Source organism: Panthera tigris, chromosome E1 (assembly GCF_018350195.1).
Source record: "Panthera tigris isolate Pti1 chromosome E1, P.tigris_Pti1_mat1.1, whole genome shotgun sequence".
Classification (NCBI taxonomy): domain Eukaryota; kingdom Metazoa; phylum Chordata; class Mammalia; order Carnivora; family Felidae; genus Panthera; species Panthera tigris.
The window spans coordinates 16,068,175-16,096,004 of record NC_056673.1 but is presented as its reverse complement, the minus strand read 5'-3'; the positions used below and the strand labels follow the sequence as shown (position 1 = coordinate 16,096,004).

The following is a 27,830-nucleotide window of genomic DNA, read 5'->3' as shown; positions in this document are numbered from 1 at the left end:
CTTTTATGACTTAGGACAATGACTTCAGTGCCCATAATTCAGACTTATTTAGTTTGTTCTTGGCTTCCAAATTGCCTGACAGCTTTCTTCTGTCCCTGCACATCAGTCTTTCTGTGAATCAATCGCAGGCAGAGGATGGAAAGAAAACACAGAATCTGCAGTTTCTTGTCTGACCACTTCCCAGGCTGACCTGGCTCCCACCGGAGCACACTGCAAAAGTGAGACGTTTTAGAAGCTGAAAGGTGGAACTAGCCAACTCTTTCTTGGTCCCTGGGTGAGAGTTTGTTTAATGTCATACCTCAAAGATAGATCTGTGTTAGAACAAACACTGGATCTCCCCTTGTGGTCAGATGAGCTGGCTCTTACGGATTCTTTACGGCTCCATTCAAGGATTTGCTGGGAAATGTCACACTCCTTTAGCTGATTAGCAAAAGGGTGAAAAATACTCTAGAATCCAAATCTGTCATCCCAGCCATGGCTCCTCCCCCTGCCCTTGTCTTTGTGTCTGAATTTAACACTCGTTTCATTCTGCCTCTTATTATGGTAATTTCAGTGTTACCCCCACTTCACAGGGCTTGCCGAAGGCAGGGACTGACTTATGGTGATCAAGGGTGCAGACCCTTGAGCCACATTTACTGGTTGTGAGGACTTTAAAAAGTTATTTCACCTCTCTGTGCCTCAGTTTTCTCATCTGTAAAATGGATGTGTCAATAGCATATACCTCCTGGAGTGTTGTAAGAATTGAATGAAGTAATCCATGGTAAGTACTCAGCCTGATGTATAGTGAGCACTCAGTAAATAATAACTCATTATTTACCCTCTGTTTTCCCACCATCTGCCATAGAGCCTTATGTGTCCTACCTGCTTGACAGATGTTTATCCACTAACCCAAAAGAATGATTGAGAAAATTACTAAACTATTATTCTTCTACTTTTAGAGTAATCTAAATAAGGAACTGATTGCAAGTCAGAATCTTCTGCAGGAGCATTGAAAAAATGACAAATTCCTGGGGCTCCTGGGTGGCTCAGTCGGTTGAGCATCTACCTCTTGATTTCGGCTCAGGTCATGACCTCAAGGTTGTGGGATTGAGCCCCCCACTGGACTCTGTGCTAATAGCCAAGAGGCTGCTTGGGATTCTCTCTCCTCTCTCTCTCTCTGTTCCTCTTCTGCTCATGCTCTCTGTCTCTGTCTCTCTCTCTCAAAATAAATAAATAAACATTAAAAAAAAAAACAAAACAGACTCCTGGTGCCTAGACCCACTGAAGTGGCATCCCAGTGGATCTGGGCACAACCTGGAGTCTATATTTTTAACGTGTTGTGGGAATTCTTTTTTTTTTTTTTCAAGTTTATTTATTTATTTTGAGAAAGAGAGAAAGAGAGAGAGCACACCAGGGGCAGACAGAGAAGGAGAGAGAAATTCCCAGGAAGGCTCCACACTGTCAGTGCAGAGCCCAATGCGGGTTGATCTCACGAGCCATGAGATCATGACCTGAGCCCAAATCAAGAGTTGACTTGAGCCCCTGTAGAGATTTTATTTTTAAGTAAGTTCTATACCCAGTGTGGGGCTGGAACCCACAACCCCAAGATCAAGAGTTGAACACACTCCACCACCAACTGAGTCAGCCAGGCACCCCTCAGCCAGGCACTTTTTTTTTATAAATTTTTTTTTTAACGTTTATTTATTTTTGAGACAGAGAGAGACAGAGCATGAACGGGGGAGGGTCAGAGAGAGAGGGAGACACAGAATCTGAAACAGGCTCCGGGCTCTGAGCTGTCAGCACAGAGCCTGATGCAGGGCTCGAACTCACAGACTGTGAGATCATGACCTGAGCTGAAGTCGGACGCTCAACTGACTGAGCCACCCAGGTGCCCCAACCAGGCACTTTTATAGTTTGTTATCAAAAAGGAAATTTTATTGCAATTGCCATCAAATACGGAAAACAGGATCAGGCTATGTACATCACATCCCATTTTTTTTTTCTTTCCAAAACTTTTTGTGGTAAAATATACATAACATAAAGTTTATCATCTTAACCATTTTTAAGTGTGTCCACTTCAAGGGTATGAAATACATTTATAATATGGTACCAGCCGTCACCACCATCATCCCCAGAATTCTTTTCATCTTGCAAAACTGAAACTCTACCCATGAAACAATAGTTCCCCTCCCCCACTGCCCCATAGTCTCCACCATCCTCCTTTCGGTCTCTATGAATTTGATTACTCTGTAAGTACCTCGCGTAACTGGAATTGGGCAGCGTTTGTCTTTTTGCGACTGGCGTCTTTCACTTAGCATAATGTCCTCCAGTTTCATCCATGCGGTAGCATGTGTCAAAATTTCCTTCATTTTACAGGCCAAATAATATTCCATGGTATGTCTATACCACATTTTGCTGATCCATTCATCTATCGATGGACACTTGGGTTGATTCCACATTTTAGCTATTGTGAATAATGCTGGTGCAAACTTGGCGTACAAATATCTTTTTCAGACCCTGCTTTCAACTCTTTTGGGTAAATGCCCAGCAGGGGCATTGCTGGAACATGTCTGGGGAGGCCCTTTCCGCCCATACAACCCCAAACCTTGATGTTAAAAGGAAGCCATAAAAAAGTTCCCAGTTTGCTTAAGAACTTTAGGTGCTTCCAAGGAAAATGTGAAGGGAAAAGCCCTTTTGAGTCTGTGTGTGAGTAGATAAGGAGTTGCCAGACAGTTGATAAAGTAATCCATTTGTGTTAGGAGCCAGCAAACAGTCAGAGGGAGGAAGCCGCCCAGGGTGACCTTTGGCCTGAGAGTAAACACAGCATCAGCAAGCTGAGTGACACTTGGACCATGGTACAGAGAAGTCCATTGTGATCTGCTGTTTCAAAACACTTGGCTGGTTGTGGTTTGAATCATGTAGGTCACCCTCTGGCTGCCCCCAGACAGCGATCGTGGTTTTTGAAGGTGTCGTGGTTTTTGAAGGTGTCGGGTTCTCTCCTGCATTCATTCCCCCTGCTGAGCTTTGGGGAAGGAGGGCAGTGGGGTGGGGTCACATCTTTCCACCCAGGGCACTAGTGACAGCCCCAGAGTCCCAGCACAGGCTGAGCCACTGCCTCTCTGAGTTTCATTACTTTCTGCCTCTACTCTCTCCCTCTCTCAAAGGGGTCAGCCTTCGCTAACTTAGAGGTAGGTGGTGTGAAACACCTGTGTGTGTATTTTCTTTGGGAGCAGAGATTAAGACAAGCACTTCACTGCAATTTTATAAATTTGCTGAGTTTGTAAATAGTTTGGCAAACCCGCTGGACTTTAATAAATGGAACTTTTTCTGGTATTTTAAAAAGTCACTGGATGGCATGGAGTACTTATAACCTTCAAACTCATCAATGAGAAAGGTCAACAAATATCTTTACAATAATTCTCAATGTTTATGGAGTATCTAAATTACCAAGTATTGGAGGGTTAAAAGAGAAGGATTTGGACAATAAAACATCATTCACTTCAAAGCATGTTGCAGAGAGTAAAAGCATGTATGTCTGATTTTATGACCATGGGAGATCAATTCTGGGCTACCATAAACTCCCCTCCAGGAGAAAGGGATGCAGTCACCATTAAAACAACTTCATTGACACCTGAATTGTGCCAAACAGTACGTCACAGGAAAGGGTTCAAACCTCTGCTTTAAGAGAATTTGGTGTCACTGTGGGACCAGGCTAGCAAACAGGTTTTCACTGCATGAATGTGAATATAATAGAGACCATGCCAAGGGCTTGCCACCTTTAACTGCCTCCCAAGGCACAAAGAAGGTCTGTATAAAACTGTTGGTAACCACTGTGTTCAACTACCACATCTTTGCAGGCTGACCAATGGTTACAAAAGCGATAGCAACTGCTTCACAATCTTGAGGACACATCCTTTGACATTTTTCTTTGTTTCTCCAGTGCCCACAAGCCTACCAGCAGAAATCGCAGGCAGCTCCCCCTTGTCGCTGTCCCTTCGAGTCAAAGAGGGAGCAGTGGTCGTCAGTGCCACTACACCCAACGTGGCAAAGAACTCAAGCCTCATTAGGAGTAAAGACTGCTCAACTGCGCAGGCCAACAGAAAACATGCAAGTCATGTGGGAACGCATTGATCGAGACCCAGTGCAGCTTGCTGTTGGTCTGGAGACAGGAAAACGCTAAGATTGGCCAAGGGCACCTGCTCCTGATACCCAGTTCCTTTAGGTCACAGACAGAGCTGCTTCCCATGTGTCCCTTTGTCCAGGAAGGCCGAAAGGACAGGATCTAGGATCACCACTATTTCCTTTCCCCGGGGGACCCATCGCGGGGGGTGGAGGGAGGGTCTGGGAAACTTCTCTTTTAAAAAAAATTTTTTTTTAATGTTTATTTATTTTTGACAGAGAGAGAGACAGAGCATGAGCAGGGGAGGGGCAGAGAGAGAGGGAGACACAGGATCTGAAGCAGGCTCCAGGCTCCAGCAGTCAGCACAGAGCCTGACGTGGGGCTCAAACTCACAGACCGCAAGATCGTGACTGAGCCGAAGTCAGACGCTCAACCGACTGAGCCACCCAGGTGCTCTTGGAAAACTTCTCTTTTTAAACCCTCAGAACTCAGTGGGTCTTCTTACACCATCTTTCCTAGACTGCAGCAAGGAGGCCGCCTCTGATGTCAGTGGTTCCAAAGTGGTTGACTTAAGACAGAATGCCCGAGGGATTATAAGGTTATAAGGTCTGTGATTCCAAGAGCATTTGGGGGAGGGCATTTCTCCTTTCTAGAGAAAAGAGAAAGGGGACAAATCTAATCTCATCCCTGGAAGGATGTCCCAACTTCTTGCTATTCCACACAACACTACGATTAAATCCATGGACACAATGAAAAACCATGTACATAACCCATGTGTGCATAGGTGTGAGTATTTCTCTAGAGAAGACCTAGACATGGACTGGCAAAGTTGAAAACCATGTGCATTTTAAATATTAATATCAAATTGTCCTCCAAAAATGTTCCAGTTTATACTCTCCCCACACTTTTTGAGACAACCTGTTCACTCTCTCGCCAACATTTGTTACTATTTTTCATTTGTGCCAGTCAACCTAATGGATAAAAACATATCTCAATGTACATATGATCCCAATTACTAATAAGGATACAGTATCTTTTCTTATATTCTTTGGTGACTCCTATTTCCTCTTCTGTGTGATATTCTTTGCCCAATTTTTAAGATTTAATGTGAATACATTTAACCATTTACCACTGAGTAGTATGCTAATTATAGATTTACTTTTAAGTAGTATGCTAATTATATATTTTAGTAGTATGCTAATTATAGATTTACTTTTAAGTTAAGGAAATTTGCTGTTCTTTTTCTTTTCTTTTCTTTTCTTTTCTTTTCTTTTCTTTTCTTTTCTTTTCTTTTTTTTGACTACTCTGAATTGTTTATCAGGTAAGAATTTTACAAACATTACTTATATTAGTGGTGGGTGACGTTGAAGCTGGAGAGTATTGTGTCTTCTGCAAACTGCATGGCAAGAACCACCAGTATCGTGGTGGAACTTGGGACCCTTTCCAAGGCCATGGCTCTTGCAGCCTGCAGATGTCAGCCCTCGCATCTCCCTGTGCTGGTGAACTAGTTTGGTGACCCACTGGGTGTCAGGATTTCTTTCAATAGCTTTATGGAATGGATCAATGAGGGTAACCTCAAAGAATTTGTATGTGGATACTTCACCAACCCAGTGAGAATTTTAGGACTCTCAGAGCCCCTGCTGTTCTTTTTATTTCTAGTTTCTGGGAGTATTTTTTCTGTTTGTTTGTTTGTTTGTTTGTTTTTGTTTTTCTGAGCAGAAATGAGTGTTAACATTTGGCAAATGGTTTTCTCAAATATGTTAAGATGATCATACACTTTTTCTTCCTTAATCTATTAATATGGTAAATTACACAAATAGATTTCCTAATGTTGAACTAGGTATATATTCCTGGGATGAAATCCTATTTGGTTTGATATACAGAATCTGATATACAGGTTCATTGGTGCACTAAACAACTTATTCACACAACAGCAAGTTGTGCAGTGCACAACCTGCACAACCAAGCATAGTGCCTCTGAGACATACTTGTTTTTTAAAAAACATTGTTAGGGGTGCCTGGGTGGCTCAGTCAGTTAAGTGTCCAACTCTTGATTTTGGCTCAGTTCATGATCTCACCAGGTTTGTGAGTTTAAGCCCCGAGAGGGTCTCCGTACTGACAGGATGGAGCTTGCCTGAGATTCTCTCTCTCCCTCTCTTTGCCACTGTCCTGCTCATGAGGGCAAAGGTGCTGTCTCTCTCTCAAAATAAATAAATAAACTTAAAAAAAATAATAAAATCATTGCTAGATTCAATATGCTATTTGAAAATTAAGATCATTTGCATTTATGGCATAGGAAATATTGATCTATAGTTTTCTCTCTTTTGCTGTCCTTATCCAGTTTTAGTGTCAGAGTTATGGTAGTATCATGAAATTAGTTGGGTAGCTTCCCATCTGTTTCAGTGACATGGAACAGTTCATATAACATGGGCATTTTCTGTTTGTAAAGATTTAGATCCCCTTACCTTTCTAGCCAACAGAATCTCATATCCAGATCTTTGCCTACTTGTCCATTTTCTTAAAGGTTAATAATTTGTTCCGTTTTCCTCTCAAACCAATATTTGGACTTATTCTTCCTGGAAAATCAATCATTTCAAACTTCAGATCGAGTTCATGCTGTGAATTCATGCTTTAAGCTTTTCCCCCTGCTCTAAACAAAGCCATGATAGATAAAACTTTTTCTCCAATTAAAAAGCTATAGCTGTGCTCAAAAATAAGATCTACATCTCTATGAACCAGAAATGGAATAAAAGCCACTGTGTGAAAAAGACAGCTGGGCTCTGGGTTTTGGGGAAGAGAGGATGGGACAGAAGAGGCTTCTGGGTGCTAAACCACCTGGGCACTCCTCCTACTTCCTCTCTGCTCGAGTCCCAGAGAGCTGTCTGCCCCTGAGTGCCCTCCTCCTCCAGGATCTACTTCTTTCCTGCACCCCACCCTACCCACTGTTTTGGTAGCAGTCCTCTCCTGGGTATGTTGTTGCCTGTGGTCTCTTCTTTCAACCTGATACCCCTATCCCCTATTTCAGGGATTACCTAGAATTCATGGTCTTGAGAGTACCCTGTGTTAGGGTATCCTGTTACAGGTTTTGTGTTAATACATGATTTAGATCATGTCTAGAGATTTGGGTTAAGAGGGAGAGGCCTATGACAAGTTTATTAAAATGGTGTAAAACAAACAAAAAAACCCTCTACGTGTTCAGTCTTCCACCTTGAAACAGAAGCCCCAAAGGAAAATTAAGTTAGAATTAAGATCTCAGTTTTATTTTATTTTTTTTTAATTCTTTTTTTAAAGTTTATTAATTTTTGAGAGAGACAGAGCACAAGCAGGGGTGGGACAGAGAGAGAGAGGGAGACCTGAGCCAAAGTCAGATGATTAGTCAGACGATTAATGGACTGAGCCACCCAGGCACCCCTAGATCTCAGTTTTAAAAATTAACATGAGTACATACCATGAATCAGTCCTTGTGTTATGAATAAACATTTTTAATATAAAGATGAAAATAGTACTGAAGTCTTTGTAATAAAACATATCAGTTCTAGTCACCTATTCCCACTACTTGCGCTCCTCTCTCCAGAAAGATCCTGCAGTTAACAGTTTGTTGCATTTCTAGTCCTTTTATGGCACACACAAGTATTCATATCTAATTTGTGCATTGTTTCATTTGTTCTCACAGCCATAAGAGGTTAGTATTATTAATCCATTTTATGGATGACATAACCAAGGCCTAAGAAAGTTGGGTAATGTGCCAAGGGATCCACAGCTAATTAGTTTGAAGCCATGTTTCTTATTTTGAAAAGGGCCAGTGCCTCTTTTTCAGGAGACAGAGGAGCGCCTGGGTAGCTTAGTCGGTAAAGCACTGATGTCTGATTCTTGATTTCGGCTCAGGTTATGATCTCACCTTTGGTGAGTTTGAGCCCCAAGGCAGGCTCTGTGCTGACAGTGTGGAGCCTGCTTGGGATTCCCGCCCCCTCCCCCTCTCGGCCCCTCCCCTGCTTAATTACTCTCTCAAAATAAATAAACTCAGAGAGAGAGAGAGAGAGAGAGAGAGAGACAGAGACATGGAGGCACCAGTCTTAAGAAAAATAAATGAATGAGCTTTGCCCACTGGTGTATTTCTTACAAACCCAAAATGGTCTGAAGGAGTCTAAGGGACACTAGGGTCTTCCACTTGGCTACATTCTCCTTTAGCAGTTGTACTTTTGGAGACCTGAGTAAGCAAACCCTTGCCTGATAATTTGAATTTCAGGTAACCCTCATCTGGATTTCAGATCTTCCATTTTTGCTAGGACGTTTTAAACCCTGTGAAAAGACATCGTTGAAGCGCTTCCAAGGAATGTCTTCAGATGCTAGGGACTGTAAATAGTTCCCCCAAGTGCCCCTGGGGGAAATCCTGGAGACCCTGACCGTGGCTCCTGCCAGTAAGAGCTGGGGGAGACACCAAGAGGAAGTAGGCTGGCCTGGCGCCTAGGACAGGTGCGCCTTTGCTTTCTCGCTCTTTCCCCTTCTGCTCCTGGGATTTCCCCAGTGGATCTGACACCGAGGCCAGGAAACGGAAACTCTTTGATCTGTTTGTTTTAAAGCCTGAATAAAAGGTTGGAGCTGGTTCCTCCCGCTTTAGCCAGTGCCTCCTGGAACGTCCACCGCTTACGTCTAGTTGTTTGGCTGCAGCGTGGCCAGACCAACACACATGCCACACCCCCTGGCCGGTCCCTTCCCACCACAGCAGGGAGATCCTGGGCCTCCTTTCACCCCGCAAGGTGCTGAGAGTATGTAGGCAGATCCCCCGAGGGTTTCGGCATCTGCCTCGGAGCGTGAGTCGGAGAAACAAGGCCCCATCCCTGAATACATTTGCATCACAATAACTGCGTAAACCGCAGAAACCGAGGCCGCCTCTCCTGCCGGGGTCCTCGAGCGTCGGGCAGCCACCCGACTTCTGATTTGATGTCGGATTAATCACGCGTGCAGGTGGAGGCAACTCTGGTTGGCAACAAGGCTTAGCCGCGGTGCTCCGTTTCAAATTTAAATGCTGCTGCGTCCTGTCACGTGACCAGGAGCCCGCGGCCCCGCCCCCATCTGGCCCCGCCCCCTAGGAGCTGTCCGGGAGCCCAGCTGGGGTCAGAGGACCTGCTTCTCACACAAGCTCATGCTGGAACTAGTAGAGGACTTAGTAGGGAGAGCTGAATTTACTATTTCTGCAGGCGTCTGGGGCCTCCTCGTGTAAATAAGAGGGCCATTTGTCTTCAAACCAGTGTTTCCAGCCCCAGTGTTTCAAACCCTAAACCTAGCAGGCTTTCAACAAGGGTCTGTGGATTAGGAATAGATGATTATGAATCATCTTCCCTTTCCTAGCAGGATCATCAAATTTCATGCAACATTAACCAAGAGCTAATATATGAAAACATGAAAAGGGTGTTATACACTCTGGTGGGCACACCATAGCCCGAGGTCCTTCGGAAGAGGGTTGGGAAGTTGGGTTCTTCGTCCACAGGGGAAATGCCCTTAAATGTGGTCTCATCATTTATGGGGGGGGGGGGGGGAGGGGGGGATTCATATATACTAATTTCTAAGAAAATTTTTTTCTTAGTCCACCATTCTGATTTAGTGTTTACTCTGGATAATGCAAGGTTTACAATTTTAACATTTTAACATAAAATTACCCATATATCTTTTTTTTCTTTGAGCACACTTAGACACTTCAGACCCATTTCCCTTTTCCCAAGGTGGGTGCTTTATACTTGGCGTCTTGGAGAAAATTCTGTTCCTCAAGAAAGTCTATACTGAACTGACTTTTTCAGTTTCCATTATCCTGGAAGCCTTTCAAAGACCTTTACCAGTCTAGAAGCTCCCAGGCTCTCTTAGGCCTGACAGCCCTGACTTTAAGGTGAAGGGATTATATTTTTCTAGATGGATCTTCTTTTTCTTGCTCTAGCAGCTATTGAATAGCAAAGTATGGAGGATACACACTTCTAATAGGGATTAGGGTTGCTTTGACTGTTTTAAAAATGCTAATGAGTTAACTCTGCAATAAAGATGAGACACCTACAGAAAACAAAGGGTGTGGTTTGGCTTTGGTAACCTCAGCACATCTCACAGTATCTCTTCACTGGGTTTGCTGTAACCTTTGCGGGGGTTGGGAGCTGTTTCACTTTTTGCCTTGTTTTGGCCCTCCAGAGAGTGGTGTGTGTGCGCCCACAAAGCTCAAGCAGCATAATGATGATAGTTAACGTTGCTGAGTGTGTAGCAGGCATGGAGCAGGCACCCCAGGCAGCATGGGGTGTCTTACATCTGTTATCCCATTTCAACCGTCTCAAATGAGGCAGTTACCATTACTATCCTCATTTCACAATGAAAGAAACCAAGGTCCAGAGAGATTGAATTATGGGCACCAGGTCTTAAACCCAGGTCTGTTCTGTCTCTGGAACCCACATCCTGACCATTAAACTCTGCATCCGGAATAGCAGCAGCCCAGAAACTGGCCCCGTGACGCTATTGCTGATGTGATTGGCTTTGGATGGTCCTGCAGCATGCTGGGTGCTTTTAGCAGCAGTGCCCTGGGGGAATTAGCAGGTGTCCCCACCCTCCTCCTGCACCTGGAATGGGAAGGTGGGCTAACCCAGCCCAAGAAGAGCCACTCTTGTGTGGGCAGTTCTACTTTTGTAAAGTAATTGTCAGCTTCTCTCTTGGCTGGCAGGCCTTTGAACTCCTGAGCCAGGAAACAGGAACCTTTTGACAAGATTGGCTAAACTAATGTCTGGCCCAAGCCATGGCATTCTCCTCTAGGCTATCAACTCTTCAGTACCATGCCCCACGGATAGGGTGTCCTCCTGGGAAGCGTGCCTCAGCCCCATTGAGTATACAGGGGAATTCACCTGGGCATTGTCCCATGTCATCAGCTGTGGGGACCAGGACTGCTGCCTTGGAGTTTCACTGATTTCATCTTGGCAGTTGTGGGGGCTTCTAAAGTCAGAAATGCTTATGAAGACTGTGGCCACTGGGAGGTTTGTTGAAAATAGGACGGCCATCTCTCCCTGTTCCTTCCCCGAGCTTCCCAGTCAGAGTGCCTAGAATGTGTTGAAGGTGTGAGGAGATACTGATTGTTTCCATCTCTGCTTGCCCCAGCATGCTGTGCAGACACGGCATCTCTTGCCTGTGGCATGATGTGAAAAAATTTGATAAAGCACGTCTCTCCCCTGTTCTCCTGAGATTGGAATAGCAAACCAACCTCCATTTACTTTGTCCCTGTCACAGGTTGGGGTTTGGGTGGTGAATTCAAACCTCTCTTTTTCTTTACAGGAACCTCTGTTCCTGCACCTCCCTCCCTCCCCTCCTCCTCCTCAGTTTCCACCCTGGCCAATCCTAAAACTTCCTTCTAATCTCAAAGCTGTGGCCCAGCTCCATGGAAGAAAGTCCCCAGGTGCTATCAGGAGCAGTTCTCCGATTCCTACTGAGGACACTACAGATGAGACTATGTTTCTAGTATCCTTGGGCAGTGCTGACAAGTGGGTGATGTTCCTCCCTCCCCCAAGGAACCAGAGACATCTCGCTTGCACTGTGAGCAAAGTTGGATGATGAACTAGAGTTTCCTCCCAGCGGCTCATCTTTGTGTTTAGGGCCAAGGTGGTCTTGAGCAAGGTGAGGTTATAGTTCATCTAGACAGAACTTGTCTTGCTGAATGCAGGAGAGAATGAAAGCTGGACTGGCCAGGGATCGGTGGCTGAGAAATTTGTGAGCACATTCTGGAGAGCTGCTTTGATTATAACTCCGCAAAGACCCCCACTGTATGCATGTCCCAAAAGGCTAGAAAATGCTAATGTACATTTTACTCTTTTATTGTCTAAAAAATGTGTATTGTGGCTTCATTACTTGTAGAACAGGGGGGGAAAAGCCTGAATAAACTACTAGTTAAAAAAAAAACCAGATAGTCTATATGCCTCACCCCTTCTATGTGGTCTTTTTGTTTTTAGTGTTTATTTATTTTTGAGAGAGAGAGACAGAGTGCGAGTGGGGGAGGGTCGGAGAGAGAGGGAAACACAGAATCTGAAGCAGGGTCCAAGCTGTCAGCACAGAGCCTGATGCAGGGCTCGAACTTACAGACCATGAGATTATGACCTGAGCCCAAGTCAGATGCTCAACTAGTCACCCAGGCACCCCCACATGGTCTTTCGATGGCATGTGAGATGCATACAAGTGAGCAAATGATAGGGTGCTAATTGCAGTGTGGCTTCTGAGCTAGCAGCTTGGGTGTTCTTCACAGCAGGATGTTGCCACAGTTCAGGTTCCCCCATTCTTCCCTGCCTCTCGCAGACTTAGAAAGAACTTGTTTGCCAAAGTGTCTGTGACCCTGACTACTCCTGAGCAAAGCTTCTACACCTCCACCAGCTCCCTGAGAACGAGGGTCTTCATGGGAGAGAGTGCACTGACCCTGGAATCAGGCATCTTTGCTTGCAGGGTCAGGCAGGCCAGGTGGGAAGTCAGCTGCTGTTGGTGTCTCAGGCTATGTTCTCCTTGGCAAGACAGAACTCTTCCTTTTGGATCCTGAAAGCCACGTTAGAAATTAGCAGAAGTGCTGCCACGGGTAGATGTGCCCATGTGTACTGACGTTGGCATTAGTAGTCTTTGTAGGAAGTCAAGGTTCCTTGTAGGACTGGAAGGAAATGTGGCCTGCTTTGTGTGCAGCTCCATGTGTGGTCTCTGAGAGAGAACAGCAGGAAGCCAGGGGCTCCGGGGCCAGAGCTTCTCTCTGGCTGCTTCCTCATCTGTGGTTAGTCGTGGTGGGAGGCAAATTGGATTTCTTTTACAAAAGCAGCCTTTTACCTCTAGAAAAAAACAAAAACAAAACCTACCCCAACAACAGCAAAAAACAACAAAACAAAAAACAACTCAGCTTCCCTAAGGGCCTCACGTCCCCAAAACTAAGCCCCAGAGTGGAGGCTCTGGCCTGCGGGAGCAGCAAAAGTTCCTGTTTCAGCAGCCCCTAGCGTGGCTCTGCTCCAACGGGCAGTACTGTACATTTGCCCCAAGAGCCAGGGATCTGCGAGGCAGAGTAGGGCTGGAGCCGGGTCCAGCTGGTGTTCAGGGGAGGCACCTCGTGTGTCCTTCCTGGCCTGTATGGAGCGGTTGTCTTCTGTTCGGGCTGCTTGGCACAGAGCCCACGTGCAGGGGCCACCTCTGGGGACTGCCCTCTGGTGAAACTGAGAACCAAGTCCTGATCTCATCTGGGGCTGTACTGGTCTCCCTCCGGTGGTCCCGGTCTCCTGCAGAGAGTGGAGAAACGCAACCCACAGCTCTGGGGTCCAGGAAAGGGGCTCTTCCCAGCACCCTTCTCCCATTTGCTGGTGACTTGTGGCTACCCTCATGTGATGAGCACGTGGCTTTGTGGAGGAAAGAAACTTGCATAATCAGATAGAAATAGGAACCTGGAAAATAACTCAGTGGGCATGTAAGGGATTGGGCAATGAGTTGTCTGGAAGACTGGGCCATGGGAGGGGTGTCAGGGTGAGGAACCAGGTTTCGTCTCGGTCATGGCTAAGATCTAAGGAGGTCTCTAAAGCCTGAGTATTCAGAGGGGTTGGGAGGCAGAAGGACAGTGTCTTCCTGTCTGCAACCTGCCAGCCTAGAAGCTGAGCATGGGGCTGACCTTGGAAGGGTCGGCCAGGGACAGACGTCTGAAATCATTTAGCGTGAGGCTGCTGCAGGTCCAAGTCCTCAACCATCCCCCTCTCCACCCCAGACCATGAGCTCAGGCCCTCTTTCCTGGTGGCTCTGGAATAGGAATGATTCTCTTAAGTGCTCCTTATAAATACTCAGCTGTGCCTGGCCCAGGCAGGGCTAGGGGGCTGCCTTGGTGGGAGGGATGCCTCAGAGATTAGATACCGCCTGCAGCATTGGAAAGTGCTCCCCCCAGATGGCACTGCAGGAGAACCAACGTTCCACAGAACTTTTACCCTTTGAGTTTCTGTGAAAAGGTTTCTCAGCAGTGCAGTGTCCTTCCTTAGGAAAGTGAATGTCTTATACCTCACCATGTGGTGCTATCTTCCCCCAGGGCCTCTAGCTTTGTTCAGAGCACAAAGAATTTTTGAGAAAGTTCTGAGTGTACTACCGGTCCTCTTCTTTAGGGCCAGGGCAGTGGAGATGTGAAAATTTAGGTGGGGCAGGATGTAGAAATGATACCTCAGTTTTCTCTACCTTGTTGTAGTAATCATTTTACAATGCATATAAGTCATCACATTGTACAGCTTAAACTTCAATCTTTTTTTTTTTTTACGTTTATTTATTTCAAGAGAGAGAGATTGTGCGCACTGTGAGCTGGGGAGGGGCAGAGAGAGAGAGAGCGGGAGAGAGAGAATCCCAAGAAGGCTCCGCACTGCCACCGCAGAGCCTGCTGTGGGGCTCAAACCCACAAACCTGTGAGATCATGACCTCAGCAGAAACCAACGTCGCTCAGCTGACTGAGCCACCCGGCGCTCCTGTACACCTTAAACTTACACCATGTTATTTGTCAATTATACTCTAATAAACCTGGAAAGAAAAAAAAGTGAAAGTAATGTGCTTGACACAGTGCCTAGAACATACATATTGGTGAAGCCAGGGACACACTGACTGAGGCTTTCAGTAACTGGATGCCTCTGCCCACAAATTCACAGGGAGGGGAGGGGAGGGGAGCCCGAAACTTTTATTGTTGGTGTTGCAGGGAAAAGGTGTCCCTTTTTTATAAAGACAGGCCTAAGAAAAGCTGCAAATGCTGTTGTGTCCCTGAATTCATGCTGAGGCCACATATTATATTAGCAACTGCCTATATTCTCCCCAAGTCCCCCCAGAACCTTCTCTTCCAGGCATCCATTCTAATTGCCCTCTTCACCCCCATTTCTGCCCGATTACATTTCTGGATAATTGCTTATGCTTTTCTCTCCCCCCCACCAGACTGCACTGCCTCCCCACCCACCAATTTTGCCTGTGAAATATGAGGTGTCCTTCCGGGCCCTGGTTCAAATGACACTTCCTCTAAGAAGCATTTAGTCATTAACTCAGTTCCAAGTGGTTGTCCCTCACCCCCTCCATGGCGTACTGTCCACACCACTCTCTGGACCCACCAAGCACTGCCTTGCCTCTTGGAGACTTCTGGGCATGTCTCAAATCCACAATCACAAGTATCCTGGGCAAAGGCACTGAGTCTTATATAAAGCTCGGGGAATATTCAATGGGCTGATGAACAACTTTTCCAGCCCTCAAAACCCATGGGACTTCCAGAAATATTGGGGAACTGAGGGGTGGGAAAGAAGAAAGTTTTTCCCCTCTCTTAGCAGCCATTTACTGGTCATCTGCCTCTCAAGGAATCATAGGACAGCTTTCATCCCTGCATGTCAAGGTAAGGAAACCAAGGTCCAGAGAGTGAAAGGGGGTTTCTCAAGCTCACACAGCAGATTAGTGGCAGAGCCAGGGCCTGGACTCAGGGTATACTCAGTTTAGTGCTCTTTCCCTTCTGTGGAGGGAGTAGTGGAGTATTGAGGGGCAAAGACATATTCTGGGGTAGTCAGGATTACTTTGATAATTCAATGATTTAAAAATTTTTTTAACATTTATTTATTTTTGAAAGACAGAGGAAGACAGAATGTGAGTGGGTTTGGGGCAGAGAGAGAGGGAGACACAGAATCCGAAGCAGGCTCCAGGCTCTGAGCTCTCAGCAGTGAGCCCGATGCACGGCTCGAACCCACGAACCCTGAGATCATGACCTGAGCCGAAGTCGGACGCTTAACTGACTGAGCCACCCAGATGCCCTGATTAGTAAATGATTTAATACACAGAGTCCTTAGATCAGCTCTGCCACAATAAGCACCGTGTGTTTGCTGCTATCACCCTTATTATTATTATTCCTCTGCCCATCATTGACAACTACGACCTCCTCCCACCGGTCCCATCATTTCAGGGCAGGGAGGAGCCCTGGGAATATTACCTATGCCAGTACATCCTTCCTAGGCAGCAGCTAAGAAGCTGGCGGGTAGCTTTAGAGGACTAGCCATCTGGGTTACTGACCCTAGGGGCCTAGGGTGATTTTTCTAGACCATGATAGAGCCAAGGCCCAACAAATGAAACCTTGAGTAAAAATTGGGTGTTTTGTCTCTTTCTTTCAGTGAAGGGAAAATGAAAAGGAATCTTCTTCCTTTTCTGCATGTGCCAAGCAGACTGGGCGACTCTGGCACAGTGCCTCCAGGGCTCCCTGGGCCCAGGGGCCTCCATGGCTCAGTGCAAGCAGCAGCCACAGAGCCTGCTGTCTGTCTGTCTGGCCCTCTGTCAGGCAGCCTTCAGACACTCTCAAGCTAGGTCCTTGGGAAGACAGTCCAGAGTCAGTTTCCACGTCCTTCTCCCATCACTGAGCTGAAAGCAAGATTTCTCATCTCTGATTGGAGGGACACCAAAGTAATCACCGGAACCCAGTGAGTGCCAGCGCCCGCCGACAGGCCCCCGGAACAGGGGAGTTCAGCATTGCTCTAGGCAAGTGGCATCTTGTTTCTCTGATTCCCAACTTCTCTCCCCTGCCACACAATGGGAGGGGAGACTGGACAGGTGCACACCCAGGGACTGCTTTTCTTTTCCCAGAGAAGAGCTACAATTTGCCTCCCTCCTCTAAAAACAAATGTAATTGCAAATTTGGGACGGGCCCACGAGAAGGACTCTGAGAATTGAGACCAAAGTTCCCTTAGTGGGCTGAACCATTTCTTGGTTTCTATTCCATTTCCATGTTGGAGTCTGATTGGGTAGAAAAGAGTGCAGCATTAAATGCTGGCTGCTTCATAAGGGAGCCCTGTACATTGGGGAGTTTTTAGTTGGGATTTCATGTGAACAGTTAGGAACTAATTAGAGCAGCAATTCTCTTGCCCCAAATCTGATTCTAGGATCCTGTTGTTTTTTTTCTGAGTCTTTCCAGAGAGCGTGACCCTTCTCATGACATCCCAACCAGCCCAGACAGTTTTGTTTTTTGTTTTTTTTCTCCAGCTGGTGGAGCTGAGCTGGCTGAGGAGTCTATACTCCCTCATTCCAGAGTCTTTGTGACCAGGAACATATTTGGCCATCCATTCATTCATGTACTCATTCATTCACTGAAACCACTATTTCAGGGTGCTGGGGTTACAGTGGTGAACAAGAGAGAGGTGTTTGGAATCCTCTTGGAGGGCTCAGTCTAGCAGGAGAGACAGACACTGAGTGATTTACAAAAGCACCAAGTAACCTGAAATGCAGGCCTCCCTAGTCTGGTGGTTAGGGAAAGCTTCCTAGCAGAAGTGATATTCAAGTTAAGATCGGAGGGAAAATGAAGAAATGTCCAGGCATTTTAGCTGGAAATACCATCCTGTGCAAAAGTTCTGAAAAAGCAAGAGAGACCAGGGGACTGAAAGATGAAGCTGGAAGGAAGTAAGGGGCCAGGCCACAGGGACTTGTGTGCCACCAAAAGGATGTGGGTCTTTATTCTGCCAGCAGTGGGAAGTGCTCTAGTTGCTGTGGGTTGCTGGGCAAGTTTTCCCTCCAACTGACCATTCTGTGTTGACGTCAGCCTCATGAGCTTGGGACTGTGTAAACTGACAGACTCAAGTCAAATGTGACCACTGTGTGGCTTGTTTTGGCTACTGCAGCCAGACTTTTGTTCTTTTCCACTCTCCCTTTGTTAGAATACATGTCACATGTGTTGGTTTCTTATGTCAGCTGCTGGCACCAGACTGTGTTCATGAGACTAAGCAGACTAAGCAGACTAGCCCAGGACAGAGTGCAATGAACTTGGGGAAGGAGAAATTAGGAGTTACAAGGTTTTATGACTAGAACCTCAAAGTGCCTTATGTAAAAGATGGGTGTTCTGGGTCAGTTCAGGGAGAGAAAGCCAGCGCTAGGTTGAATCATCCATGTGGGAAGGATGGCGGGGTGGTCCCTTGGGGGAAAGGGGTGACTGGTCTTCTGTGATTCTTCTTGGACACTGTCTGCTGGTCCTAACTGTCTGAGTTAGGCCGCCTACCCATCCGCCTCTCCCTTCAAGGGTCATGACTGCCCAACACAAGCTGAGTACAGGTGTATACCCAGCTTCTGGGAAGGGGCATCCCTTGTGAAAGTGGCCCACTTCCTCTCTCCTTTTAAGCTTATAAAGGTGAAATTTAAAGAGGACATCAATGGAAGAATTATGGGGAAAAGAAGAGGGGTATGAGCTTGCCAAGAGACCATCTTCGTTTTCCCCCTAACCAAATAGTGTTCTCAGCACTTTGACATAGTGTTCTCAGCACTGTTGGGGACAGACATTGTTTGGGGGAGTTCTGCATTTTGCAGGATACTTTAACATCTCTTGCTTTAAAATGGTCCTACAAAAAAAAATAATAAAATACCCCTACACATTTGCAAATACTTCTGTGGGGCAGTACCTCCCCTGATTGAGAGCCACTGTTGCAGTGTTTACAGGCACAGGATACATACACATAGCTGTGCTCCAGGTCCCGCAGCTAGCAAGCCGGGAAACTGGAAAAATCACCCCCCCCCACCCCATTTGAGAATATCCTAGAGAAGCTTTTGTCAAGTGGGGTGGTTATTCTTCCTGGGCTACTCATGGAGGTTCCTGATGTCTCCTGACCCCAAATGGAGTTCCTCCTGCCTTCCCTAGCCTCATTACTCACAATGGTAGCCTGGAGCTCAGGCAAGGTTGAGATTTGAGTACAGGCATTTCCAGGCCTCTTGTCTGGACTGTGGCCAGGGTTGGCAGGACCGTGTCTGGCGGCTGAGGTGCTGCTCTGTTGGGCCACCAGATGGCACTCCGGAGCCCCCCGCCGTCTGCCGCAGGACTGCTGGTGGCAGGAGTGACTGCAGAGGGAACTTGCCTTAAGGAGGCCTGGTCCTTAAAGAGACAGGGCCACACAACCGCAAACTTGCACGGTAACCCCAACACAAGACTCCCCTGATGACAGGCACCACTGACTAGGCTCTGATGCTCCTTTGTCGTCGCCTTCCTGAATGTCGAGCCACCACCTCTTGGAGCCAATCTCCTTGACAGCCTGTCCTCAGCCCCTGCGGCCACTCCTGGGCCTGACAGGGACAGGGCCAGCCTGGCTGGTGGCGTCACAGCTCCTGGCAGAGCAGCACGGGGCTGGGATGCATCTGCAGAACTCTGGCTGAGAGAACCAGAAGCACAGCCAGCTTCAGCGGAATGGTGGCCACAGGAGGGCAGAGAGCCAGCCTGTGAGTTCTGACCCCAGGTGGACATGCCTCTGCTTTACTCAGAGCTGATAAGGTTGGAACCGTTGAACTTTCTCTCTGGACTTTGGGGACTTAAAGAATCCTTCAGTCTCTTCTGCTGGCTTCTTTCCAAATGCTGATGGGGATGCTGTGGTGAGTAAATTAGGAAGGGGTCTCCACACTCTACTGTTGAGCCCTCTGATCGACTCTTTAGGAAACCTCTCACGTTGACCCCTGGGGGGTGCGATTTGAGCCAAGTCGGGTGAGGAGGGCCACTTTAGCCGGGGGTTGGCATGAGACCCTCCCGAAATTGCATATAGTATAGTATATACTTAGCGTAATCTAAGGCAGCTATTGTGTCCAAGAAGCTGGGCTCGCTGTGGCCACTGGCCATGGGAGCTGGGCATGTGGGTATGTGTGGGGAGCTCCATGGCTACAGGGAGTTGGATGTCCCTGTGCCTTCTCCTGGCCATGCTGCTGAGGGAGGCAGCAAAGGGGTGAATGCAGTTCTCTGGTTTACGTCTTGCCAGGGCTGCAGATGTTTCTTACGACTCAAGCTGACACAAAACTTTGGGAGAAAGAAATAATTGGGGAGGGCTTTGAGTTAATCTGTGCTATCTGTAGATCTCACTGTCATTGGCAAAGCAAGGAGGCTGGGAAGAGACAGGTCAGAAGAGGACAAAGGCCAAGCCTTCTCCCTAAGAGGTGACCCAATAGAGGCCTGGAGAATTTTCTGCTTTCCAGGCCCTAGGGGTGAGGGTGAATTTCAGAACAGTAAATGCTGCTTTACTGTACCAAGGTAAAGAAAATGAAGCAAGGACCCAGAAACAGCCCTCCCACCCAAGGTCGGCTAGGAAGCAGAGTTTATAGTCTGGAAGTCATCTGCCTGATCTACCTGGGTACCCACCTACAGACTCAAAAGATGAGATGGGAAAGGTTCAAGATTGGCCCAAAGCATAGAAGCAGTGGGGTTCAGTGGGGACTGGAGTTCAGGAAACTGTCACTGGATTGATTGCATCTAGTTTATCTCCAGAGTCATCTGCCCTGTTGTAGTAGATGGGGCTTTCTTTGAAAACCAGCTCTGTTTTTGCTTAATCATTGGTGGCCCTGGAGGGGAGGCGGGGGAGGGGGGGGCGGGGGGGGGCGCGTTCTGGAATGACACTGCTTTGCATTCCCCCTATGGCTCCAGTTTCTTCCTCTCTCTGAGTTTAGCTTCATTCTGTTCATTCATTAGTTCACTCTTATGGCAGCCCAATACAGAGATTACACACCTGGACTCTGGATTCAGCATCTCAGTTCATTTCCAAGTATTACCAGCTACTAGCTGGCCAGTGACTTAGCCTGTCTACTTCTGGGGTAGGGAGCATAGAGCAGTGCCTATCTCACTGGCTTATTATGAGGATTAAGTGAGATAACCTATATGAAGCACATAGAGCAGGGCCCCACACTTAAGACGCACTCAGTAAATGTTAGCTGTCATTCGTTTGATTTATTCAACCCGTATTATTGAATGCCATTCTGTTGGGCTTTGGGCAGGAAGTCTGATCTTGGGGCACAATATGATTATGGCTGCTTTACAGTCTACCCGAGTCAGTCATCCACTGGGCAGAGTGCTGTGGATACCCCAGTGAAAAAAGATGCAGTTCCAGCTTTGAAAGAGCTGAGCTGGCAGGAAGGATACAAAGTCTTGGGGTTTTTTTGGCTATCATAGTCTGACTTTTGTTTTTGTTTTTACTTTAATGTTTATTTATTTTTGAGAGAGTGTGAGTAGGGGAGGGGCGGTGGTGGGGGGACAGAGGATCTGAAGCAGGCTGTGCATTGACAGCAGCGAGCTGCTGGGCTCGAACTCACAACACTTGAGATCATGACCTGAACTGAAGTCAGCTGCTCACCCAACTGAGCCACCCAAGCGTTTTTGTTTTTTTAATTTGAAAGCATAGGCCCTCCATCCCCACCTGTACATCCAACCTCTGCACACTGGTACCCCCTGCCAGCTCCAGCATGGGAAGAGGTGAATGGACATCCTTTTCACCAGCAGTGACCTCCAGGTGATCAAGGAAGCAGGGACTCCTGGAGCCTTCCTGTTGTGCACAGTGGAGCAGGATTTGCTACCAGTGAGGAGGCAAGAAAAGTGGAGATACCCAGTTTTGGCTGTAAGCACAGTCACCCTTTTTCCATCCTGGCTGAGTGGCTGGTAGAATCAAGTGTTGGTTGTTGTGAAGGCAGTGAGTGGCACACCTGGGAATTAAGGGCAAGGCCGCTGACCTTCAGAATGGGATATATCTCCTTCCCACTCAGCCTCTCATCATCAGCCCAGCACTATGGGCAAGGCAACCGAGCCTTAAGTCCCCCTTAAATCAACGGGTGGTGAGGCAGGAGCAGGTGGTCACCAAGGGAGGTGGGGAATTGAGGACAGCCTACCTGCAAAGGTGGGGAGTGTTCACTCAAAAGCCTAGACAGAGAATGGTTAGTGTGGGCTGCGAGATGAGGTGCGTTGAGTGCTGATTCAGTGCCTTGGGGTACTCAGGCAGGTCTGCACTTCGCTGAATCAGGGCAGTCTGCGCACAGGAAAGCCCCTCCGCCACTCTGAGAGATTGGGGTTGTTGGCAGAGCACTTAACCTTTGGCACAATGCAGATGAGAATGATTATTTAACTCCTTCCTTACTAGGAAGTTGGATTGGGTCTCTCCACATTCCTCCCCATCCTTAGTGCCAGGAATCTGGAGACTTCTGTTCCGGTCTCAAAACACCCTGGTGCTCAAAGACCCACACACCTGTCTCCAAGCCAAGAGTCGGGCTGTGTGGTGTTAACCACCTACTGGAAGCCACCAGAAAAGGCATCAAGGGCATCTTGAGGTAACTACCCTTTCCCAGGACACGTGTATGAAACTGTGTGTGGAGATGGAGGAGGGCTGGAAGGGTTTACTTAGCTGCTCAGTGCCTCAGGCTTCTCATCTAGAAAATGGAGGGAACAGAGATGACATTGAGGTTCGCAGTGAGATAATCTTGTAAGCAAAGCACTAAGATCCAAGCCAGGTGTACCGCAGACATTCTCTGTTAATTATTAGAAGTGTTCCTCCAAGATTCCTCTCTCCCTGTACCCTATATTGTGTTCTGGAGCGGGAGGTCCAGGACAGGATTGGACAGACTGTAGGAGAAAAGCAAACTATGGCAACGCTAAGGAGAGCAACTGTAACATTTTAGCTTGAAAATGCTGAAAATAGCGTGTTCAAGCCTTTGTAGATAAAAATGTAAAATGTATGCAAATGTATGTGTCTCATGCAGAAACATACATCTATGGCCTCCTCGCAGTCAGTTTCCGGATGTGGCCATCAGGAAAACCCCTGCTGATACAGAGAGGTCCCAGGCTGCCTTGATGGTGGTAGTGGTTATTGGGGAGAGGGCAGTGCTGCTGCTTCCCTGGGCTGAGCTCCTGTTTCTAGCTTTCTTCTGGGTTCTGTGCCTTCTGAGACTTCCACGTGGGAAGAAGAGAGGCTCTGGGCCCCTCTCTGCTCCTCCACCCTCACCATCCTCCCTCCGGTTCCTCTGAGAGCTCAATTTGCTTCCTCTCCCATCCTGGCTCTATTTCTGGAGCATCTCATTGGAGATGCACAGCCCCCTCTCTGCCAAGCTCCAGGTGCCTGCTTGGCCCTCCCAGTCTTGTGTGCAAGTCAGGGATGGTGGGAGGGTGACAGCTGAGCAGGGAGGGGCCGCAGGAGACGGAGGCAGAGTCTGAGCCAGGAGGGTTGGGAAGGGGGAAGGCTGAGTGGATGCAGGGAGGGGCCAGCATTACCTCAGAGTTGAAAAACACCCACTGCAGCCACCTGTGGAGGCTTTTCACACCCTTCCCCTGCACCTTCCCAGGGGTTCACCTGACCTGCTGTGAGTTGGAGGCCTCTACCCAAGCAGCTGCCGGAACTGGCTGCAGGCTTCCTTTCAGCATTACGGGTGAGGGTCTGCTTCTCTCCTCAAAAGAACTAGATCTGTGCTTGTTTGGAATGATGAGGAAGGAGCCCTGCCCCATGTGGATGGGTCCCAGTAGAGCTGGGTCCCATGAAGGCTTTGCCTGTCAGCTGCTTGATGATGGGGGCTGAGGGGTGGGGAGGGTGTGCTCCACTATCAGAGACCTCACTATTTGAGGTAAAACTAGCATAAATGGCCCAGCGCAGGGTTCCCTTGGTGGGCCCACTGCTTCGCTTCTCTTGGGTTCTGGAGAGGAGCTTCAGCGCCCCCTGCCCTTGCCCACCCTAGCCTGGTCCCTCCTCCAGGGTCCCACAGGACCATATCTGCAGCAAAGTTGCCTTGGGTCCCATAGAATCGGCACCTAGGAGGCCTAAAGCCCTCCGCCACCACCCCCTCCCCCAACCTCTCCACTGCTCTTGCGAGGTCTTAGAAGGAATTTCACTTCCTCAGGTTTTGTTCTCAGAGGCATCTTGACCCCAGACTTCCCTCAGCTTGCATGTGATTATATATACAAGGTATGCCTCCTGGGCTGCGGCTGTGGATCCCCAAAGAAGTCTCCCGGGGAACCCAGGGAAGACCCTGGAGGCTCTCCTGCCCCCAGTTGGTCCTCCACTGCCCCTACTCAACCCCCAGCCTCCCGCCTTTCTCCAGCCGCCGCCCTCTGGTGTGTAGGGCAGAACTGCCCGGCTTTTAGGTCACGGGTGTTTAAATAGATGAGGTTGTTAAGGTTTGGAAGCAAAGAGTTCCCGCGCGGCCGAGGCTTTCCGCGGGCGGGCAGGACATTAACCCCGTCAGCGCCGTCCCCCAGGCTTGTCTAGGGGAGGGGCCTGACGGCCGCACCGGCCCCAAAAACTGCGCTTGGAGATCCTGGGGTGTCAGGTGATGTCACCCCTGCGGGGCCCATAGGTCTCCCCGCGGCACTTAGTCTGCGGGTTGCCATAATTCGGCTGAGCGCATTGAGGGGAAGAAGCGGAGCCTGGGCCTGCACCGCAGCCCGGAGACCCCCGCGGGACCACTCCTCCGTCACGGGCTGGAGCCCCTCGCGTCTGGGCGTCCGTGGGGACTGGGGCTGCTCCCCGCACCCCCGACCGGGTCTGGAGGCGTGCTGCGGCGGGGGAGGGGGCGCGGAAGCCTCGCGCCGATTGGTCGCGGCCCCCGCCCCCCGCCCCTGGCCGCGGCGCAGCCCCCGGGAAGTTGCTAGTCTGCGGGCGCGCTGCGGGGCCGCCGCTCGGGGATCCGCAGCGGGGCTCGCCGAGGCCGCTGCGGCCGGAAGGGCTCCCGGGGGCGCTCGCCTGCCCTCGCCCGCCCTCCCCTCCTCTCCCGGCAGCTCCGGCTCCTCCCTGCTACCTGTTTCCCTGCCTGCCCCCGCCTCCACCCCGCGCCCGGCAACTTCGGCCTCCCGGGCTGGCCGCCCCTCCCGGCTCCCCGCCGGCCCGCCCGCCCGCCGCCCGCGCCCTCCCTCCTTTGTTGTGCGATGAGGGTCGGGTTTCCGATCTGACGGAGCCGCCGCCGCCGCCGCGCCGAGCCGCGGGCATGGAGCCGCTCAGCCACCGGGGCCTGCCGCGCCTCTCCTGGATCGACACCCTCTACAGCAGTACGTGTGCGCTCGGGCCGGGGAGGCCGGGCGGGAACGGGCCGCGGCGCCCCGACGGCCCCGGGGCGCGACCGCCGGGCTTGTCTGGGGAGCCCGGCGCGGGCAGGGGGCTGCGGGCGCCGCCGGCCGGGTGCCAGCGGGCCGGGAGGCGGGGAAGAGGCGTGGGTCCCCCCGCCATCGGCCGCAGATGAGGTCCCCAGAGCGGACTTGGAGCGGGTGGGGGGCCAGTGGACCGACGGGGCTTGGAGAGCTGTGTCACCCATTTCCCACCTGTTGTGTAACTGAGCACTCCCCAGCCCCCAGGAAGGCGAGCCCTTGTAGGGGGCTCCCTCCGCTTCCCGACTGACTGCTCCTTCTGTCCACGCTGAAGCAGAAAGGCCATTTTGGCAAAGTCCTTGGCGCCTGAGTTTGTCACCTCGGGGACATCCTGGGGTGTTGTGTGTTTTGGGGTGGAGGTGGGGTCGGGTGGGAGGGTCTGTAGGGGCAGATCTCCATGGGGGCCATTTGGATTGAAGGAGCTGAAAACCTCGGGCTCAGCAGTCTTTCCTGCCAGCTTCATCGCCACCCCCACCCTCACCACCCCCCAAAAAAGAAAAAAAAAAAAAAAAAACCTCGGCTTTTCCACCCCCTCATTCCCAAATCTGCTTCGATCATGTGATTGCTCTTGCACTGCCGCTGGGGATGTGTAACTGATCACTCGTACATTCTGGGGGCTCCCCGTGAGCACCCCCACTTTACACCCTGCCTTGCTTAGGTGACTAAAAGCCCTGCGCTTCTCTCCACCCTCCCTTGAGACATCTTCCCCAAAGCTTTCAGTGATTTAAGAAGAGGGTCCTGCAGGCCCCTGAAGAAGCCAGTGAGTGGATTTTGCCCTCTCTGAGCACTTCAGTGGGACCCTCCCACTCTCTTGCTATGTCTCCTAGCCCAGAGTCCTGAGGCAGGGGGCAGGGGTTGGGGATGGCAAGCTCAGTTTCTGGACTTTGGATGCCATGGGACAAGGACATTTTTAAGGGTTAACCTGGCTCCGATACCTTGTTGACAGTTATATGGGTGAGGAGAGGAATAGACAGGGATGGTGCCTTGAACCCCAAGGCTTTGCCCTGGAGGCCCCTCGGTACTCAGTATCCAGCCTCTGACCTCTGTATCCCCTTGGGTCCCCATCATTCCCCTCACCTTCTTCTCCTCCCTCTTCTCCCTCCTCCTCCCTCTTCTCCCTCCTCCTCCTTCTCCATCCTCTTTTCCTTCCTCTGCCCCCCCCCCACCCCCCCTCCATAGGAGCTCTCCTTGTGATGGTTCATTCCACTTTGGCTTTTCAACATCAAAGGGGCAAAGCCAGATCCCCTGGGTGTCAGTCTTGCACCAAGCCCAGCCACTCCATCTGCTCCTTCCCCTGCAGAGGCCAGCATCCGTTGGGTGAAGGTCAGGGCCCATGGCTGTGTGGCGTGTGGATGCACGTGTGTCTGTGTGAATGGGGGCACACATCTGTTCAGAGCCTTGCTGCAGATCAGCTCCTGACCTGAAGGAAGGATTAGTGACCTCTTAGCTGTGCTCTTGCAAATAACAGTAATAACAATGCCTCATATTCACATGCTACTTATGTTCCCAAATATTTCTGGCTCTCTGGCGAAACCCAGTAGTGGTTTCTGTATTTCTCAAAGCGTAGAATCCTATGGAAATCTGTGTCTGACTTCCTCTCCATTGCCCTGACAAAGACTCCCTAACCTAATTATTTCCAAGTTTTCCTACCACCCCTCCCCCTGCCACTTAGAGCAGGGAAGCAAAATTGTCTGAGGTCTCCTTGAAAATTTCTGACCAGAGGAAGATGGGACCTGAAAAGGGAATTCGACTGAGGCCTTCTTTAGGGGTGCCTGTTAACCAGCCCTGACTCAGGCAGACAGGCATCTGAGCTGTCTGCTATGCTGCTGCCCCAGCCCCTGGGCTCCTGGGGGCAGCCTGGAGGGGGGAAGGCACTGACTTGGCAGCAATGTGAGGAGTCCCTGCCTCCCTCCTCAAAATGGCTTATTTGAGAGCCATAGAATGAGGCTTCCTGGGGAGGTGCTGTGCAGTCATGTTTGGGCTGTTAGCCATGAAGTTTCCTCTTGACAAGAGCCTAAATTAAAACAAATACCCAGGCTGTCATTTGCCTGGCAGCAAGGTTTTGTAGCTCCCGGAGGAAGTTCCTCTGCCTCTCAGAAAGCTGTTTGCTTACAAGGCTCACAATCCTGGGGTGGCAAGTCCCCACAAAAGCTAAATCCGTCAGGAATTGTAAAGGGGAAGTCCCCAGGGCACAGGGTGGCCTGTGCATTTCTTAGAGATGTGAATGACCCAGTGATAGAGGCCCTTCCCAAGTGCTGCTCCTGGTAACAGTGATAATAGCACATCCTGAGGACCCACTATGTGCCAGGCACTATGCTAGGCTCTCTCCATCCATCCTCTCCAGACCACACAACTGTGTGAGACAGGTAGTCTTATCTCCATTTTGCAGAAAGAGGGGCTTGGTGAGCTCAAATCATTATCCAAAGTCACGTAAGTGATAAGTGACAAAGCTGCAGTTCAGATCACACCCTAGGTTGGTGAGGAAGACTCTTAGTGTCACCTAGATATGTCAGAAGTTGCTCAAGGCCTTGGAATGTCATGGAATGGGGGACATCTGTCTCTTTGGTCCTCTGTGTTCACAGGATTCTTCCAGCAGGATAAGTGGACTCAAATGACTCTGAGCCCAACAAGAGTCCACGTGCCTCTTGTAGGAACCGGGGGCTGGTCCTGGAGCCAAGGTGCGGGTGGTTGAGGCTCTGAACTCACTGAGGTTGATGGTTCTCTCCTCCTAAGATGCCAGGCTGCCAACCGGCCCCTCCTCTGACTTACTTCTTGCCTTTGGAGTTGTCAGCTCATTCTTTGTGGCTTCAGCATCTATCCCAGGAGAAGTATGTGCATTTTCATTGCAGGTTGGTAGTCATTTGAGAAGAGGTGGGCAGC

General features: G+C 49.4%; 1 protein-coding gene across 2 annotated transcripts in view; it reads left to right on the top strand.

Annotated features, from left to right (window-relative positions):
- Positions 1–27,830, top strand: part of ABR (ABR activator of RhoGEF and GTPase) — a 182,531-nt gene that overhangs the window by 19,820 nt on the left and 134,881 nt on the right. Inside the window, exon 1 of one of the 2 annotated variants that reach the window (XM_042967608.1) lies at positions 24,779–24,854. The exons of the other annotated variant lie outside the window; for it this stretch is intronic. Within the exon in view, the coding sequence (XP_042823542.1) occupies positions 24,794–24,854 (61 nt within the window). The 5' untranslated portion in view covers positions 24,779–24,793. Of the gene's footprint in view, positions 1–24,778; positions 24,855–27,830 lie in introns of those variants that run through there. 2 annotated transcript variants of the gene reach the window in all.